Source organism: Micropterus salmoides, unplaced genomic scaffold (assembly GCF_014851395.1).
Source record: "Micropterus salmoides isolate LMB-PRFRI ecotype aquatic unplaced genomic scaffold, ASM1485139v1 Ms_hic_scaffold_4, whole genome shotgun sequence".
NCBI lineage: Eukaryota > Metazoa > Chordata > Actinopteri > Centrarchiformes > Centrarchidae > Micropterus > Micropterus salmoides.
In genome coordinates, this window is record NW_024043372.1 from 23,924,109 (window position 1) to 23,944,601 (window position 20,493).

At 41.9% G+C, this 20,493-nt stretch overlaps 1 protein-coding gene across 2 annotated transcripts; it reads right to left on the reverse strand.

The window, feature by feature from the left end:
- si:dkey-195m11.8 (fidgetin-like protein 2) lies at positions 1–14,256 on the reverse strand. Of its 2 annotated transcripts, XM_038696491.1 has the most exons (4): positions 14,064–14,256; positions 13,061–13,297; positions 9,555–9,634; positions 1–3,790 (listed from the first exon to the last, which is right to left on the reverse strand). In XM_038696491.1, exon 4 carries the CDS (start codon positions 3,777–3,779, stop codon positions 2,631–2,633), a length of 1,149 nt encoding a protein of 382 aa, XP_038552419.1. In that variant the 5' UTR covers positions 3,780–3,790; positions 9,555–9,634; positions 13,061–13,297; positions 14,064–14,256; the 3' UTR covers positions 1–2,630. The 2 variants fall into 2 exon arrangements, with proteins under 2 accessions (XP_038552419.1, XP_038552418.1); XM_038696490.1 differs by lacking the exon at positions 9,555–9,634.
- Between the last annotated feature and the right edge of the window lie 6,237 nt (positions 14,257–20,493).

Here is a 20,493-nt window from a genome sequence, read left to right on the forward strand (position 1 = left end):
TCAAGTTTTTTTGGTGAGATCTTCATTTCCATGACACAACAGCCTTTAGTGAGGTAGACTATAACAGGTCAAGAATTAGAAACCTTGCCCCTTAAACTGGCATGTGAAATGACATGAAATAAATATTTTCATGTACAATGTCATCAAAATGAGGTAGAAATGGTTACAGAGAATGTACAAGACACAACAAAAGTACAACTGAATTACAGAGATAAATTCAACTCCACTTACTTCAATGAATCAGAGTAACACCAAGAAACAGAAAAAACTGTTGTTTGTCACCATGTGTAGGTTAATGTAGAGCACATTCTTTGTGTGGCATTAAAGAGCATTCAATTGTTGTAGCTAAGCGCTTAAATACTTTTTAAAATCTCGGGGTAAGAACACATTATTATTTGTGTAAGACCTTTTAATTTATCTGTATTTCTTTCCTCCACATTTGGGGATGTAAATCTTTGTGTGATGATACAATTTTTCCATACTCCACATTTTGAGTAAGTTTAATTTTATGAATGTGCTTATTTCTTTCCAAAAGAGGCATGAAAATTCTTTTTCATTACAATTAATTAATTTTGCAAAAAGAAAAAATAATAGTATGGCACAACTTTTGAAGGGATGAACAAAACAAAAAAAGCTTCTACTCTGATGATTCATATTTAACTTCTTCCTTTTTCATTATGTCAAGTCATGTGAGAACTAAAATTAAGCTGATTGACAGGTGACACTGTGTCAAGCAGTTTTAAAATACTGATACGGGAAATGGACATTGGACTATTAAGACATTTAATCAACATACCTATTATAGAGCATATACTGTAGTGTGTGTATGTCTTGATATTTCCAAGGTTGTTTATCAGGAGTGCTTTGTTTTGACAGTTTGTCCACAAAACCGTTTCCCCCACTGCTAACTACACTAACACTTAACATGTCATTCATTTCTCCCCAAAACCTATAAGAGAATTACATCTATACATGAAGAAAATATGTTTCATTTATCTAAAAACATCATTGATTTACATAATGGCATGTATTGTCCTTTCAAAAAAAAGATATCTGAATTACATTCAACATTTCAGGCCTTGGTACAAAAATCTCAAGTTTAATTTCCCAGAGCTAAGAAGCTGTGTGTATGTGTGTGCGTGCGTGTGTGTGTGTGTGTGCGTACATGCTTTCTACTGTTCAAAGGCCTTGTAAGTTCATCGTCTCCCTGAAGTCTTCAGAGTATATTTTGCTCTTAATGAAAGCCATGGCTCCGTTTTCATCTTGCTCCGTAAAGCTCCCTACAAACACCGTAAGGTAATAACATACATTCTTATTTGATCATTCTGAGGTAACAATATTCTTCCTGAGTATTCAATAACACAACTGTAAATCATCCTTTTGAGAGGCTAAAGTAAAGAGAATGCATATATAAAAAAAGTCAATCCTTGCAGACAAGCGGTAGATCTTCATAAAGAAAGTAATGATGAGCTAAAATTGTTGGAGGCGTTTACTCAGAAGCACTTATCCTCCTCTGCAACCTGCATGCCTCTCAGTCCGGACCGTGCATCCAGTCAGATGTAACAAACAGGCTCATGCATCTTTAAATGATTTGCTCTGAGTGAAACTTTTTGGTGAAACTTTGCTTTTTGGTTGTTTTGTAGTTTTGATATTAAAGACAAGGTATAAGCTGGACCAGGTATTACAATATTCGCATTTTCTTTGGCAAATATACCTGTTAGTTGTCCTATCAGCAGCATGTAAACAACACGTTTTGAAGATGATCTGCATATACTTGAATACTGTCATTGTGTGAATGCTAAATACATTTTTGAGTTAACATAAAATCTTAGATTATTTCCCCACTCTTTCTTTACATCAAAACAATTTAAAGGGCGGCTTCATGTATACCATGTCATCATTTGATAAGCAGCTCGGTAGGTGTAAACTGGACAAAAACAAAAGTTGTTCAGCAATGAAAAAGGTACAATAAGCAGGACACACAAACAGGATAGAATATGATAACATGAAAAGAAGGGGTTAAAGAAAATGAAAAAAGTCAAGAAGAATGAGTAAAGGTTAGGGGTAACGCAGGGGAGGATGAGCAGGGAAACATTCATATCTCAAGGCAAAGTTACACACCAAGCCTCGGAGTCAGCTGTGTAAAGTAGCAGTGATTGTGCTGAAGTAGTATGGCAATCTCACCATTTCAGTTATTGCTCTCCTTACTTTTTGGTCAGTAATGATTTTTGTGGTGTGGTAAAACGCATTGCAGTCAAAGGCTTTGTACATATACAATGGCTACAAATAATAACACCAACTTATTAACCAGCAACGTTGCAGTGCTGCCGCCACAGTAGCAGAAAGGAAATAAATAGGATCCTGAGAGAAACAAGACACTCTTACATTTAGAATGCCCTTACCTCACCCCCAAGACTTACCTCAACCTTACAAGACAAAATGCCTCTGTGAATTTTTGGAAAAAACACGAATAATGAATATGTTAAAGATGCGCAAGAAATACCAGTCTTGTGCCCTCTTGTGTTTGCTAGTGAAATTAAACCATTGACAAATCCAATTTTTTTCCCCGAAGTCTGTCAGAATTAAGAACTCTGTTTGGTTTCAAAGAGTGAGAGAATCCTCCAGGGTTGTCAGCGCCCTCCAGTGGGGTCCTCAGATCGTGTGTGCGATGCAGGTATCTTCATAGACACTCTCTGCTGAGGAAAGTTGTGCTCCCCTGATGCACTCTCTCCTGCTAGGCCTGATGGTGGGCTGTAGTCCCCTGCCCCGCCATAAGGGGGTGACATCAGTGGCTTTCCTGGTTTGTAGGCCTGTGGGTCTGAGGCTGAGCCACTCATATCGTAACCATTGCCCTGCCCATTGCCGTGACCTTTGCTATGACTGTTTCCATGGCCGTTGCTATACTTCCTGTAGCGTGTCCCCTCCACCTCTGCTCCCTCCTGTCCTTCCTCTGCCATCTCAAAGGCCTTGCGTTTCAGTGGCACCCCTGGATCAGAGCTCCCTCCAAGGCTGTGAGATGGGTAGCTGTAACTGCCCCCCACCATGGTGGGCCTAGGGGCCAGAGGGGTGGGGGCACTAATCCCAGAGGGCAGGTAGGAGGCACTGGGGTGGCTGTATCCAGAGGACAGGCTGGTTTGGGGGTAGCACCCTGGAGGGTAGTTGTAGATAGGAGTGCTGGCGCTGTAGCTAGGCACTAGAGTAGATGCAGCCTGCAAAGAGTGTAGAGGAGCAGGGGGAAGTGCTGCGCTGGGTGGAGGGCAGTATCCTGAGGACAGATAGGTGCTGTTGTACGCAGGAGGGTATTCCTGAGATGATGGGGTACTGCAGGGGCCAGCACCACTGTAGCCCGGCTCAGAGACCAAGTTACTCACTACTGTCACACTTCCTGTGGTAGGGATGCCCACAGATGCAGAGCCCACCTTGGTGCCAGTTAATGCCTCCAGTCCAGGGTAACACTCCATGCCCTGACCATGAGCCCAGGGCTCAGATTCAGTTTTCAGGAAAGTCCCAGGCTCTGTGTAGCCCCCTGCAGAAGGGCGTTCATAGGACAGCTCCAAGCCTGAGTACTTCTCAGCATAGCGTTTGAGCAGCGAAGAAGCAGTAAGGGCTGATATGTCATCACTGGCCCAAGGATAACCTGCAGGGGCATAGCCGCGGCGAGAAGCTGTAGCATAAGGGTCATGTTTGTGGGCAGACGGCGGCGAGGTGGTAGAGGTGACGTCTAGGTGCTGCTCAGGCCACTGAGATAAGGGAGCAGCGTGCTCCGGAGACCAGTGCATCTTTAACAGACCTGACATAAAAAAGACCAGAGCAGAATTAGGCCACACAATCTTGAAATGGTGTATCAAATGTTTCAAATTAGGAGTACATATTTGCATCATTTTGTCTGGACCATATAAAGGTTGGTAGACCACATTTGAGGTATTTTGCCCTTCAAGCAAGCCAAGAGTCTGACTTCAGAAATATCTGCCCTCATAATCACCTTGGCTAGCTGACCCTTTTCCAGAATCATGTCAGTCCTTAGCCCGTGCTCTTCGACGCATTCTCATCCAGGCAGGGGATGACTTTTCTAATCTTTACATGAAGCCGGCTACATAGCCCCCAGCCTGGTCTCCACGGCGATAAGCCTCTATCCAGCCTGCACACTGCACTCTGCCTTTGCCTCTCTCACATTGGGGCCATTGTTGTCTCTTTGTGGCTCTCTTAGTCCACAAAGCCGCCCCCACTGAGCGTGTGATCTAATTCAGCCCAAACCTCAGGGGTCTGCTGGACAGGGGGAGTGGGGTCAGTGTGTAGGGTAGTTTTCTTATTAAACTACACAGATAGACTAGAGCGGTACATCCATGAACAGTATTGCAAGTGTACTGAGCAATCAGTAAAGTCAGATTTTCATGTGCCATGAGTGATTACACATGCACATTAACACAAACAGAGTAATCTGTTGGTTTAGTGGTTGTGGGCTTTGATTGGCTTTCGCAGGCCATGTCTTTTTGAACAGGCATTAGGCTGACATTCCAGGCATTGCTGAGTATTATTAAACTGTCCTGACCAGGCCTGGGCTGGAGGGGCTTCCCTACAAGCACTGGACAGAGCAGGAAGTCTCTGTCTTGGTTTCACCAACAGGAGTAGACACAAAATTCCTGTCAGTATATTGTAAAAAATTATTTTTTGAATATGTTATCAATGAATTGGCATTGATACAGATCCTGTTCTCCTGCAATATTTGGGCATCACCCATGTTCTTCTGCTGTGTGAATCTTTCCTTTTGGAACTGTTATTTCTGGCATTATTGCCTTCTATGGATCAAGATTTGTTTTTTTACATACTATGTTGTCTTAGTTTGCCGTATTAAAAATGCTTCATGAATTTGGAAAAAGTAATTCATTCCTTCTTTTTGAAAATAATCTTCCAATTTTAGAGAAATGCTTGACAGATAACATCATGTACCATAGATGACTATCTTGCAGTCACTGGCACTACGTGATTGGCACTATTGTGATTGTTTCGTGAATTAAGCTTATATTTATGGTTGCAACTTACAGTTCATTTCATCATTGATTAATATGCCTGTAATTCTTTTGGCTCATTGATTTGTCATTCTGTCGATAAATTGAATAAAGGAAGAATAAGAAAATAGTGGGATATGCACAGTAAAACTTCCCAGAGCCCAAGGTGACATCTTTGTATGTCTTCTTTTGTCCAACCAACAATCTGAAACCAATGAGAGAGTAAAACAGCAAATTCTTTCATTGCAGATGTTTGAACCAACCATTTGATTCAGCTTTATTAAAGTCTCTTCATCCAAATGTTCTCCGTATTGGGCAAAAATGCAAAGAAGCTTAAAATAATAGCAGCACTAGTAGTTGGATGCTTTTAGGCTTTTATTTTACACACACACACACACACACACACAGTCATGTCTGGAATTAAACTGTCTACATGTGGATCATGCTAGGTTGTGTCACATGTCCGGACCACCAGATGGGCCTCAAACAGTCCACATCTTGAGCCCTGAATTAAATGATCCTTCAGCCCGATAATCTCATTCAATCCAGAGATTGTAGTGCTCTTGACCAGCACAAGACCCACTTTGGATCTGAGAAATCCCTATGCTCCTGGGAATTCTGACTGGTCATGGTACCCATCCTGACTACAAATACATTACTGGTACAGGGCATGAAAAGAGCTTGTATTCCCACCAGCACACATTCATACCTAGAGAAACACAGTGGCAGAGACCCACAAATGTGCTCAACATGAGAGATATGAGATCAGAATCAAAATGACAGCATATCATGCCCCGGGAAAATAATAATAATAATAATAATAATAATAATCTTTATTTGTAGAGCACTTTTCAAAAACAAGTTACAAAGTGCTTTAACAAGTGTAAAGACAATAATACAAAAATGATACAAGATAAAAGCAAGAAAACATTGAAAAGACTAAAATACAAGTTTAAGATAAATATAAAATAAGTACAATTGAATAAAATAAAATAAAGTCAAATAAAATCGGGAAAGGCTCTCCTATAAAAGTATGTTTTAAGAAGGGACTTAAAAGAGTTCACTGACTCAGCCGACCTGATTTCCTCGGGCAGGCTGTTCCAGAGCCTTGGGGCCCTGACAGCAAACGCTCTGTCCCCTTTAGTTTTCAGTCGAGACTCTGGAACAGACAACAGACCTCTGCCCGAGAATCTCAAGGTACGTGCTGGTGTGTATGGGACTAAAAGGTCAGAAATATAACAAGGCGAGAGGCCATGAAGAGCTTTAAAAGTGATCAATAAAATTTTAAAGTCAATTCTAAAACACACTGGGAGCCAGTGTAATGAAGCTGTGGTCATATTTCTTTGTTCTGGTTAAAAGCCTGGCAGCTGAGTTCTGGACAGCCTGGAGTCGATCAGTAGATTTTTGGGTTAAACAAGTGAAAAGGCTGTTGCAATAATACTTAAAATACTTAACCCTCACTAGGAGATGTTGATTAATTGTATTTCACAGTAAATCTACAGATCATGGCTAGATTACATATGGTGCCTGCTGGCCACAGGCATAGGGGCCCACAGGGTTAGGGGGCCCCTAAGCACCCTACCCACATTGCCTAATGTGAAGCGACTGTTACATTTCTCATTACATTGTCAAAGGGTTCAGTCATTTGTGTCAATATCAGAGACTTTCTTAAAAACCTGAAGGAATAAACTAAATGTTCACAAGCAGAAAGCCATCTTGACAGCTTCAGAGGGAGTGTTCATTTCTTCACATTTCCTGTAAACTGTTAAAGCTTTTGCTCGGTGTTGTAACTGACACAGGGTCCTTCAACTATGTGTCTCTTAATATGTGCCACAGACACAAAAACAATGAAAGAAGCAGCTGCAGCATTTTTTGAACAACAAATATTTAAGTGATTGGACCTAAATAATGTTTTAGTTTTGGTATAGAGGCCCTGATGGATAAAATAGTTCGGAAGCAGTGTTCTGTTACTGATTCTTTTGTTTTTGACTCTTAGCTTCAGTCATCACTTCCTGACAGTGGACTTTTTCCTCATTCCCAGGATAGAGGATCGCATGTGTCGTATGTTGAACAGATTGTAAAGGTCTTTGAGGCAGACGACCTTTCAGCTCCAGAAGGGTGATTTTTGTTTCCTGCACTTCACAACAACCAAATCCCATTCCGGCAACTATACTATACTCAACAGCAGAAGCTAACTACAAAAACTGTACCTGCATTAGCTCATGCTAAGATGCAGTGTGGCAGTGTTTACGCACTCGTCCTGGCATCATGCATGCAGGCAGACACACGGGTCACCAGACTAATATACTGGTCTTGCTGATTGCAGGCAGGAGCCAATCGTTTGCCTATAATCTATCCAAGACATATTCGACCGCAGTAATCTACTGTGTCTGAAATCCTCATCAGAATTCAGCGGAGGAATGTGAAAACCGAGCGAATGGAGAGGATCACTCTGAGATCAGACGACTGACGAACTGAGCTGGAGGGTCTGGATGGGTTAAATACCAGACCGTGGAAACCAGACTAATGAAGGATTAGAGCTCACAAGGCTCATGGGAGTGTCAGTGCTTGGTGACAATCACCACTGGTGAGCTTACACCTTATAAATGCAGTAAGCTTGTAACTTAGATGAAGGCTTTATTCCGAGGTGGCGTCACATAATGAATGGCTTCATAATTATTTTTTAGTGGACACTAATTAATTATTAAAATGGTGTCCCAAAAGCAGAAAACCACAGTTTGTTACTCTAAGTAAACACTGTTGCTCTCTTATCAGCTGACCACTGTTATGCAATCAGTTACCTTCATATTATGTAACCGAAGTTTTTTCAAACGTTCACTCTTTGTACTCAGTAAGATAGTCTGAGATCAGATTTTACTAAGGCTGCTCCTACATAAGAAATTTTTATATGATAAAATGTAAGGTAACCGCCATGTTTGCCTATTTTTCAAGAAATGTGAATTTCTGCAACAGATTAAACTTACTTACTTACTGTTCTTGAGTGCTATAGCATCAGACATCTGTGTTAAAGTGCAGATATTAGGGAAGTAAGGTTTGGGTATTAGGAGGGATGATTGAGGGAGCCCCTAACCCTAATCTAGCACCTCGTGTTGGCTTGTGGCTCATGCTTGGCTTACCAAGAGACAAAGATGAGCACTAAGCCAGCTTGGTACTATGACAGCTTTCCTTAATCATTGTGATTATCATACTGTCGACCAGCACTAGCGTTTCCTTCTTTGCCCCGAAGCAGTTCGGCTACTGGACACAACAGACAAATGGAAAGCTCATAGGGATGAGAAAACTACAAATCTTTTTGACCAGTCAGTTTATATCAATAGCAATGTGATATGTATGTTTATAATTATGTGTAGGCTCTAACTGTTTGGTAAAATGATGTCACTTCTATTGTTAAGTGATCTTGCACCAGTTTACACCACAGCAAGCATCCTATAAATGTAGAATTATTCTGCATTTGGATCCCCATTTGCTTTGACCAAGTAGTTGCACGTTTTCCTGGAAGTCCAGTTTTGTTCCCCAGCCTCCTCCTTTTAGCCGCATTTAGGATCTTTTAAATCTGTGTTTGTTCACTCAGTATGAGTTCATGTTCATTTAATTCAGAGGATTCCCCAGGATGTGTCCAGGCAGTTTGTGCATAGATTAGTTCTGAATCTTGTTATTGTTGTAAGTAATCTTAATAATAGGTTATGTACTTCAGTACATAGTAATTCACTACTGCAGTGCCTTAGTGGGATGAAAGCAATCGTTTCTGCATTTAAAAAAAATCTCATACAAATCAAATGCTACCTGTCACTTAAATGTACATCAGGACACCAAGGGTGTTTGGTGTTGGTGGGAGCATGTGATGTTGTGTTCATTTTGCACCTGCATATATGTTTACATACTTTTCCAAAGTATTATTACTGTGTTCACTAAAGATCAACAAGCCTGGCTTATCTGTCTTTTCTGGACAGAGGCCTCAGCACTGGGAACTTTCTCTCATTGAAATGAATGAGAATGCTGGGTTTTTTTGACAGTATTTTAAAGTTGGTCTAAAGGTGGCCTAATCATTTGTACTTATGCAGACAACTTAGACACCTGGCTTATAGCTAAGGTGGGGTGACTCAGTCTCTGTTCAATACCCAAAAGTAACTAAAAGAATGATAATCTTAGCAGCCACCTCTCTTGTCTGCCAGCAGCCTGCAACATCTTAGATGCTTGCATAATAAGTTGTGTTATGAGTGAAGCTTGAATACAAGGGTAAAATGTACAGTTTAGGGTAGACAGCAGTGCCATATTATAGCAGTGTTTATTCTAAAGCCAAACGTGGTCATGCTTACATCCATTAATTTCTTCACATAGACCAGTAGCAGTGGTGGTAAAGAGAATGTTTACGCTTCAAATGGTTTGGCTAGATGAAAATTAACCAATTTGTGTAGCATTATTGAGAAGAACAAGATTACATCAGAAGAGGAGATGGCCTGGGAGAGCACTAAACGTGTTGAGGCAAGAGGGGATCAATCTGAACGAGATAAGAAGGAACATACTCACATCCCAAGTAGACCAAGCGTGCAGACACTACATGCAGTTATGTATTTGAAGAGGAGCATGTAAGCTGCAGAAGAAAGCCTCTGGGAACAAAAAAAGAAACACCACAGTCACCTCCAGCGAAGCTCCCATGGCACTTACTCTCAAAAGTATAAGTCTGCCTTGAGTGTGCATGTGCATGCAATTAATCGCCCCGAGGCAAGCCAGTAAGTCTCCTTTAATCCTAGAGCAGGAAGTGAGGTAAAATTACAGTGGTGTTGCAAACTCTACGTTCTCTCTTCATCAAGACCTATACGTGGATACTACATGGCCTTTGGTATCACCAAACATCACATATACATAGTAGTGCGAGAGCACCAGTGTGTAAAGCAGGGAGCAGGATCCATCCAATTAAGAGATGGACTTGAACGCAACCCTCCCAGCTCTCTGTTGAGCCGTCAACAACTTCCAGCAAAACCAGCTCCAGTACTCTAACCATTACTCCTTAATGATATGTGGCAAACTCTGCAAATTCACCGAATTATTTTCTGTCTCCAGAAAACACAGTTATGCAAGTCATGGATGCTTTCTGTGCGACGGTGGAGGCTAGTTTGACATGTGGTCCACTACTTGGTCAGTATGAGTAATTAGGGGTTAATTAGATGAAAGTACGTGTGGGGGAAGGGGCTGGCTGGAATGGGATTTGGGGGTTGTGAAGCATCAGAGACCATTGGCTGGCTGGATTGTGAGTGGAAACAAAAATCACCCTTCTGGAGCTGAAAGGACCTCTGTTAGTGCTTTTACTCCACTCACAATAAACAAAGACTTATATTTCCTGAGGATGGACAGACACACGCACCTAGATGCACACACAGGCTCCTACTATATTGAGGTTTTGGTGCAGAGTTGCGCTTCAGCTGGCCAACAGGCACAGGAGCTCTTGATCATCTATCGGATGAGTCAGCCTGCTGGAATGCCAGGAATCTAACCTGAGATCTATTTACAAAGCACATATCCTCTCCATACTCTCAACACACACTGTCCACGCCCAGGCTAAAGGAAGGGAGTGCAAAAGCAGATAGAGAGGGAGAGAGAACATGCTTAGTTGCAGTGCTGATAAATGACCCTATCGGCTGTTTGCACATTATTGGGTGATTTGTATTAGTTAGAGTTAATTCACACCACTGCTTGTAAGATCAATGCAGAACACATCAGAGGAGAAGTGGAATATGAGTATACACAGAGCGTGTCAAGGTTCCTGTGGTAATGGACTATGGACTACACGCACACACCCCACTCAGATATCTCTGTCTTTCTTGCTCAAAGAGTAAATGAGGTTTAGATTGTTATGTAAGAGGTTATGTTATGTAAAACGCTGAGCATGAAGCCAGTGTGAAGGAGGATCTACTGAGGAGAAAACTCCCCACCCTTTCCCGTTCCCCCTTTTCTCCAAGCCTGCACAGTCCACCAGGCCACACCGCTGTCAGCCAGTCAACTACTGTACCATATACTCATCAACGTTTTACACATATGTACCCTACAAGTAATTTCTAACTACAAATTTTAATCAGAATATGGCTTTTCCCAATCAAACAGACACACCCAATCACACAGATTTATCTCTTCTGAGAAACTAGAAACTTACTTTAAATCATTTTCATCCTCTTTTTCTTCACATTTTATTGTTCACTTTTCCTTCACTCTGATTTTCTTCCCTCCTTTCTTGAGCCCACCCCTTTTCTCTGTGTGCTGTAGGCAAGATGGAACCGTGTGTCCGATCCTGTGTGGTCAGTTTTCCCCTCCCCCGCTCTTTTAGCTCACACACACACATATGTGGCTGGCCTGGCCTCTCTTTGCTTATTGTGTCCACTCATATATCAAGCTGCAGCTGACCAGTCCCACCTCACGTCCTCTCCTGCTGCCCTTCACTTTGCTCTTTATCTGTCCCTGTCATTTTACCACCAGTGGCACAGGTCTTGACTACAAAACGTAATGAGGATCTAAGGTGTGCTACAATTTGCTTAACAAGCTTTCAAGATTACTATGCAGAACTAATGTGTGTGTGTGTGTAGGCGGAAGGCCATGTTTATTTGTCCCTCTGTACAGGACTAATGAGAAGCTCTTGACACCAGGTTACTAACGATCTGGCTTTCATTCACCCTGGTAACTGGCAACTAAAAAAGGGGTGAAAACTGCTCATTACTCTCTTCATGAGGGTCATTATGGACAGAGACCATAATGAGGTGTGGGTAATTGTGATGTATGTTTACTGGTTTGTGTTTATGTGTCTGCAGACTGACAAGAAATGTGTGAGTCTGGGAGATTTTATTAAAGGAGTAGTTGCTATAAAAAAAGGAGGGCAGCATAGGGTTGTGTTTAGTCGAAGTTTCTGTGAGAAGAAATCTAACGTGACGCTGCAAGTCTTTTTGAGGGAGGAATGTGACATTTATACGTTACTAAAACTTCTGCTTCCTCTCCCTACAAAGGAGGGAGTTCTCTGTTTTCTGCTGTTTGGCTCTGCACATCTGTGTAGCTCTTAGGAATACAAAAACCTAGAAGTAAATCCCTGTTGCATTATTCCAATCAGGTTAGCGTTGTAATCCTGTTAAAGCTTGGCCTAATCAATAGCCCAGTCAATCAATATAAGCATATTCATCAGCTTGGATTGCATCCTCTCATGATTAGCACATATACAGGCGAGGGCTATACTCTGATGTGTCAGAGAGATTTATATGATTTATTCTGCTTTTGCATATATTTTCTAGTATCTGCCCCCTCTAATGACACTGGAAACAAAATGCTGCCAAGATGTACGGTGGCAGTAGCAGGGCTTCTCTGTTTATTCTGAAGAAGACACTTCATCTAGGCTGTGTTTTTATGAATCGTGCAAAGCGAGCGGTCTTTAAAAACACCACCACCACAGTTATATATACACGATTTTACAGTGATACGCACAAAACATACAAAAAAAAAAATAATTTCCAACTTAAGTAAAGATATATTAGGGTATCCCCAGAATCTCAAGGTATTATGGCGCTATCATCGTTTAAAAAGTGTATAAACATTTTATGTCTCATCCGTTCTTGTGAAAAGCTCTGAATACAATCTAGATGAATTGCTCCACTGTGCTACTTCACCATGTTCATGCTGCTTTTTAGAAGAGACAGAGCGAACGACTGAACACTTTCTGTGAAATTCCTCAATGCAAAGCCTGGAGACTCAGCTGTTAAACCCATTAGCATATCTGCCTTCTCAAAATGACTTCTTAGAGACCCCCCCCCACCACCACCACCACCACCACCACCCTTCCCTCTACTGAGCCACAGGAGATGAGTCTTGGACAAAAGAGGAGCCAAAAGAAGAGGTTGTACAGAAAAACAGACTCAAAGCAACTTAGGTCACATTGTTCCATATGCCATACAGACCAATCATTGGACATGACTATAACATATTAATCCAAGCACAGGCAGTGTACACACATGTAAAAAACAAAAACAAAAATACATATATATATATGAATGAAGACTTACTGTATGGGGTGACAGGACTTAGCATTCTGCAGCCCTGGCCAGGTGAAGAGGAGAGGACCTGGTCCACTTGGTGCTAGTAGGTACCAATATGGCCCAGCTGCATGCTCTGGGGCCTCCCTGGCCTACTGCTTCTCCTGTTGCTGGTGGTTGTGCGGCTGCTGGCTGGGCTAGTGACCGGTCTCCTGCAACCATCCATGGTTCATTTCACAGTTCAACACTGATCCGACACACTGCCACCTGAAGAGCACACACATGCCAGTGTCAGAGCGAAAAGACACAGTGAAAATGGCTAGGTTGTCTATTTTGGCTAGGTTGTCTATTTTGATTGATACAGTCACTTGCACTCCTTGGAAACCTTTGACAAAGTGATAAATGTATAAATAATCAAAATGTTATTGCTTGCTTGCATTTAATACATGTTAAATTCAATATTCCTATTAAAACAAAAAAAAATATAATACTTGTATACGGATTGATTGATATTGACTAATAATGAGTGTCTTATGCTCTCTGAATTTTGCTTTCCTCAGTTTTTCTGTCTGTTTATGTGTGCACATACACATGCATGTGTTACCGTTCAAGACAGATTTTGAATGCTGAGTGCCCTGACAGAGAGAGGGCTTTTACCCTCTGACCACAAAACCGCACGGCCAGCGTAGAAAAGTTTCTCATTCTTTGAAGCCCCCCATGTTTCAACACAAACACTACAAACCACCACAGCAAAGGAACTTTGTACTCATACCATTCGGGGGGGGGGGGGGTGTAGAATAGGAGAGTGCATTGACATGTAAGAACAAACCTAGGCTGACATATAGAGGACAAACTAACGAGAATGCCATACGATTTGTGTGAGAGAGAAAAAATAGCAATGTAGTAAGCAGTAATATGTGTAATATCACATGTAAAAAGAGAATGGAGAACGCTGAAAATGACAGGAATGTGCAAGAAGCATTATGATCAACACAAACAGTTTTTTCAACAAGTGAGTAAATGGTTTACTGACCTGATCATGCCTGGATTTGCCCGATGAGTGGTTCAATTTGGAAAATAATCCACTATCCCAAAAAGGTAGAACAGGGAAGCCGAGGCAATTGTGTACGTGTGAGTGTGTGTATTTGTGTGAGGCTTGTACTCTCCTCTGGGACCCTGTCCTTCTCTCCTACACTCTCTCGCTCGCTCTCCAGCTCCCTTCTCCCTCCCCCTCTCCCTTCGCCTAGTGACAACAGAGCAGCGCATACATCCCCTCCCCCAACCGCACCACCCCTCCCCCTCCTTCTCCCTCTCTTTTGTTAAAACTATTTCAGCAGGAAGGGAGAGAGAGGGAAAAAAGTGACCAATCATGCAGTGTCAGAGAGGAGCCTGTTTCCCCCTGTGTGTGTGTGTGTGTGTGTGTGTGTGTGTGCATGAATTTCTGTATGTGTGCATTTGTGCATGATCTTATTTGCATGCATGTTTGTTTTGTATTGTAGACCTTCAGTGTGATGAATGAGCATGTGGGAGACACGCTACTGAAATAGTGAAAAATTGTGAATTTTCTCCTTCACTGATCATATGAGAAGTTCAGTTATTGTCAATGACTTCTATTGATCTGGTACATTGATCTTAGTGATGCTGGGAGGGTGACCGTGTCAATATTACCCCCCACCCACACCACCCACACACTAGCCTTCACACATGCACAGGCAGCAGCAAATGACCTCCACATTGGCCTCAAACCTTTGACTAAGAAATGGGTTAATTTCTTCACATGTAATTTATCAACATCTGAAATTCTAATATATACTCACGCTGCTTTTATATCATTTTCCTTCCAGGGGCTCACTGAACTCTTTCCCTCCAATCCCCGTTTTGCTCTAACCCCACTCCCTCGCACACAGAAACACAGCTGTGGTTCTGCATTTAGAGTTATGGAGTAGGCGGGACAAGCTGGTCCACTCCTCATGTTACTCTGCTGTAAACACTCAAGGCCCTGCAGGACACACTCCTTCTGCTTTAGCCTCTCTTAACACCAGGCCCTGTCCGAAACACACACACACACACACACACGTTTGAAATGTGTAAGCCATGTGTCAGAAGGTGGTTGTTCACTGGACAAACTGTAATTTCATCTTCTTTGACTATAATCACATGACTATGATTACAAAGCAGAGTTTTGACAATATTTTAAATATTTGTTTTATGATCACCATCATTGTACATACATCAGTGTTATAATACCGGGTCAGTGCAGCCAGTAATAGCAGTGGAGGTGGAGGCTACAAGACCTTTCATCGAGTGACTCAGAGGAGTAATGGCTAGTGCAGCGCTCAGCTCTTTCCCCCTTACCTGCTTTGCTGACAGACACTGAAAAAAAAAGCCATGCTGTTATTTTGCAGGCTAGGAAACAATGCATCTAGACAATCCCAAATGTGCTGCGGGGGCTGTTCTTTTCATCATAGATAAGGTAGGTTGTTTGATACATTCTCACTGCCGAGTCCTAGCCCCCCAGATGTGGTCTCCAGTTACGTTAGGAACGCCTCCCCATGTAGCCATGCGGCCCTGAACGGGTCACTGGGACAAGCGGAGGGACAGAGGGCAGCGTGTGTGCTAATGACAAACAGAAAGGTGTGGCAGGTTGGAGAATATGTTTATTGGCAGAGACAGAGGAGAGAAATTCCCATTACAACTCAACTACTGGAACGGATATAATACAAATGCACACAAGAAGATGGATTTCCATACACACATAATGGCTATGCTGGAAATTGGACATGGTAACTCTAACCCTGGGTCCCTTCGGCCCTGTGGGTGGGATAGGTCACATGATAGCACCCCAGAGAAGCTCAGCTGTTTGCCACTCTAATTCTGTCTCAAGCAGCTGAGCACTGGCCCGCTGCTCCACTGAACTGTCCCAGTAATGATAATAATAATGTGTGTGTGTGTGTGTGTGTGTGTGTGTGTGTGTTTGTGTGTGTGTGTGTGTCTGTGTGTATAGAAAGAGGGAATGGGGTTAATGATGAAAATAAGTCCACACCTTCAAAATCTGGAGCGCTGTTGTATAGCTACAAAGTAAAATGATTGGAATACAACTTTCATCCCGACATTGCCAAGCATGTTCACATCTACAGAAAATGACGTGAGAGATGAATTATGACACAGAGAGGGTAACATAGAGAGAGAGCAAGAGAGAGAGAGAGAGAGAGAGAGAGAGAGAGAGAGAGAGAGAGAGGGCATAACAGGAACAGGAAATCTTTGGAAAAAGTACAGGAAGTGTTTGTATTGTCTCCCACCGGCAATGTCAGAGTCAGCAGAGCACTGGGCTTGTATTTAATGGATAAGCCTGGTGATATTTTAGATTCTTCTTACTATAAACAAACCGCACAAAAAGACCAAAGCCAGCATTTACGTGATCCTACTAACAAGTATTGCCTGTGTAGCCAAAGCCTCATACATCTTATTTGTCTGTCCCACAGCCTCCATTGTTGTCCTAAAACTATTAAAACACTGAGACATCACTGAGTTACACTGTTGCTTTGGGTGACACGTTCCTTTGTTATGATGAACACTGTAGCTTATTTTGAGTCAATCTCACTGTAAAACTACCACAAAGATTATCAAATGTGTATGAATACGCAGTTGAAAATAGTCTCCAACAAATGCACAATTTACTCCGGTTTGCGTAACATTTGCTTTAGCACACAGTGTTAGGAAATGACTGATATTCTTTTGAAAAATTAAACAATATATTATCTGATTTTATAGGATTAAGTGCATTAACAAATGCATTTTTGGTTTTGGTCTTTTCATGCGATTTGTTCAAATGAATTTACACTGAAACTGGAGTCACATGCTACGATACATGCACAGAGGAGCATACAATCATTATTCTATTAATATTACTAAAGCTGATGTTTTAGTTTATTTTTTAATTCTTATGGCCGTCTTGTCTGGTAAACATGATATTGACACACACAGACCAGCACACACATATGTACACACTAACTCATCTTGTGTCCTTTCGTCTCATCAAGTGCAGAATGTCATTTAGCCAGCCTCACATTCAAATTAGTGCATGTCTCTTCAAGGTTAAATGGCATTACTGTCCCAGTGAATTCCAATTACAGCCCTACGGCATTAACTTGAGGCATTAATGATTGTGTGATTTTCTCAATAACGTACGAAGAATAACACAGTCAGTCTGACAACAAATGTGGACAAAAGAGGATTTTGTTATATGTAATTAAGAAAAACGGTTGAAACACCACTCAAGGAAGCTTACTGCATGCATGCACACACACACACACACGCGCGCTCTTCCTCTCACAAGCACATACACATACATCTGCACACCACAGACACATGCAGCGCAGTGCTCTCTGTTAGAGTGGCTTATTGTTCTCTGGTATAGAGAACACAATATCCAAGTCTAGTAATAGAGGTTAGATTAATTGCTGACAAATCTGTATTCAGCAGTTCCCTTTCTCTCTGCTTGACAGATTTATGACAGAGATTGATGGAGGGGAGGGACGAGCCTAGAGCCGTCTCTGTTCAGTGAGAAAAGAGGACAACAGCTTGGCGAGTTGAAAAGAAACAGAGAGAAGTGGGGGGAAAAAAGATATACAGGATTGTTTTGGTTGGAACTTACACGTGACCAACAATTTTGTCTTTGAGCTTGTAGGAGGCATACTGTTATATTTCATGCAGTTTTCACCAAAAATATTGTTCATCATTGTATTCCTCCAACACTTGACACACAATTATTGTTTTTGAAATATGAAAAATAATAGCAGGAACGTTAGAGTTAAATTATAAAGGCATGCTTTCAAATCACTCTATAAGGAGCACCAATAGGAATAGGACACAGCAGACATTTTAACTCAGTCAGTAGGAAAAGCACAGGTGTTAGTATTAACATTAACAATGGCTCTGTTATGTTACATATGTGTCCCAGTAAGCCATGACAGTGAGCCGGCATGCACAATTACCAGAACCCTGGAAACTGAAGCAGCTAAATGGAATTCAGCCATCATTAATCTTCTTATTTTCACTTCTTCTTGTCAAACTATCTCATGTGAAGAAAGACCCTACTAGCTAAACCTGGGAAGCATAATTCAGTTATCTGTTGTGTAATAAAATGTAACAAAATTGGGCTAATGCTGAACAAATAGAAACCATATGAAGAATCAAGATGTGTACCTTTCTTATAGTTATATAATAAAAATTTTACTTTATTTTTTGTTTTCTTTTCAAGAGTATGATTAAAAGATCAATACAACTCTTACATTTGCGGGAGCCAGCAGTAAGTTAGCATAGCTCAGCTTAGCTTAGCTTGGCTCATCCAAGGTTGGTTAAAATCAAGGGCCACTGGACTTGGTTGAGGTTGCACACAGGTGAAAAACAATAAATAATGGCCACTCTTCCATCCAGGTGTGTCACTTTCAGGTATTATGCCTGAGGTTAATTTTCATGGTTTAGTGGCAAACCTACATGAAACAGCGCTTATCATTAATTTCTTTTTCTACACCTGTGTTTTTCCTACTCTGATGTGTAAACATCCTACTTCACAGACTAACTCAAGCTTGAATCAGTTCAGATGCTCCACAGTAAATGGATGAACAAATCATTAATATCCCCAAAGACTTATCATTTTGCATTTTTGTGGCAACCCTGCAGAAACATACATTCCAGTCTGCCTTTCCTGTTCCAGTTGGATCTTCAGATTTCCTTCACAAACACCACATGACCTTCACATGAGCACAAAGGGTTTCTTTGAATGCATAAATCTTAAAACAGAGACATTAGGGCCAGGGTCACCTCCTCATCTTATTGGCCTGGACCGACACTGGAGCCACATGATGATAATAAATGCAATACACAAAAGCTCCCCCATCATGTGCGAGGCCACATTACCAGATGAACTTCACACCTTTTATGCTCGCTTTGATATCCTCAACAAAGAGCTACTCCACCTCCAGAGGACCGGCCACTGTCAGTATCTACTGCAGATATGAGAAGAGTCCTACAGAGAATTATACATCAGCTGGGCATTCCTGGCTGTGTACTAAAAACCTGTGCCAATCAGCTAGTTGATGTTGTTACTGACAGTTACAACATACCACTGTTTCAGGAGAGGGTTCCTACCTGCTTCAAGACAGCCACCATTGTTCCTGTACCTAAAAAGTCTGTCTGTGTGTCTAGTCTGAATGACTACCGCCCTGTGGCACTCACCCCCATTCTGATGAAGAGCTTTGAGAAACTGGTTCTACAGCACATGAAGAATGACATCCCAGGCAGCCTGGACCCTCACCAGTTTGCTCTCAGAACCAACAGATCCACAGAGAAAAACACCTATATCAGAATGCTGTTTGTAGATTTCAACACAATCTCCCCCATGAAACTGATCAGCAGACAGGTTTAAATTCAAGACTCTGCAACTGGATATTGGACTTCCTCACAAACAGACCGCAGTCAATTCGGACTCACCTCCTCCACTCTAGTGCTCAACACCAGAGCCACCATGCTGGTGAAGAAAGTTCAGAAGCGACTGTATTTCTTGAGGAAGCTTAAGAAGGCCAAATTCCTGTACGAAGTTCTTGTCAACTTTTGTCAACAGAGGAGCAACAGAAAGCATCCTGACTGGAAACATCACAAACTGGCATGGGATGTGCTCTGCAGTGGGTGATTAATACTGTTCAGAAGATCATTGGTACCCATCTCCTGAGCATCAGTGACATCGGTGAGGTGAGGTGCCTACGCAGAGCCCAAAGGATACTAAAGGACAGTAGAACTGCAGAGCATCTTTATCCCCCAAGCAGCTTTATCCCTCAAGCTATCAGACTTAAACTCAAATTCATCCTCAGCACTACTCCCTTGATTATAGTTTATTTCTGTTTTTACCATTTTTATAATTGCTTGTACATGTATATTGACTGCTATGTAGCAGAATGGTGTTACAAATTCAATTTCACTATGTAACCTGTTATACTGTGACAAATGTACCTACTTACCTACCTAAAAGTGGGTAAAATACAATTTTGAGCTGACATTCAAACACAACGTGGTTCGAACACACTTTAATGGATCTACCTCATGTTGCTGATCCCTGATTCAGTTCATGAGGTGAAAACCATCTAACATGTCCTGTCCACCTCCCTCCTTCCACCTGATGTCACAGCCTACAGCTCGTCCGATTGGTTGAGGCCACAACCCGCCAGCTGTTTGTAATCATGACAACTTGGAGGGAGTCAGGATCACATGACACCCTCAAGGCACACATGCAGGCATAGATATCTCCATACAGAGTGAAGTGCATCTTTAACCCCATACCCTATTCCCACAGGCTACTCCTTTTCAGTCAGGATCACCTCCAGATGTGCACACCATGTTCTCACCTCAGGATAAAAAAAAGGGGGAGCGGTGGGGCACAAGGAGGGAGGGGACAGTCCAATGAAAAT

Bases quoted from the DNA above. Each gene is read 5' to 3' on its own strand.
- si:dkey-195m11.8 (XM_038696490.1), bottom strand. From the start codon at position 13,085: ATGCTAAGTCCTGTCACCCCATACA. The intron at 3,791-13,060 runs GTAAGTCTTCAT...TTTTTATGTCAG, and splicing joins AAGTCCTGTCACCCCATACA to GTCTGTTAAAGATGCACTGG.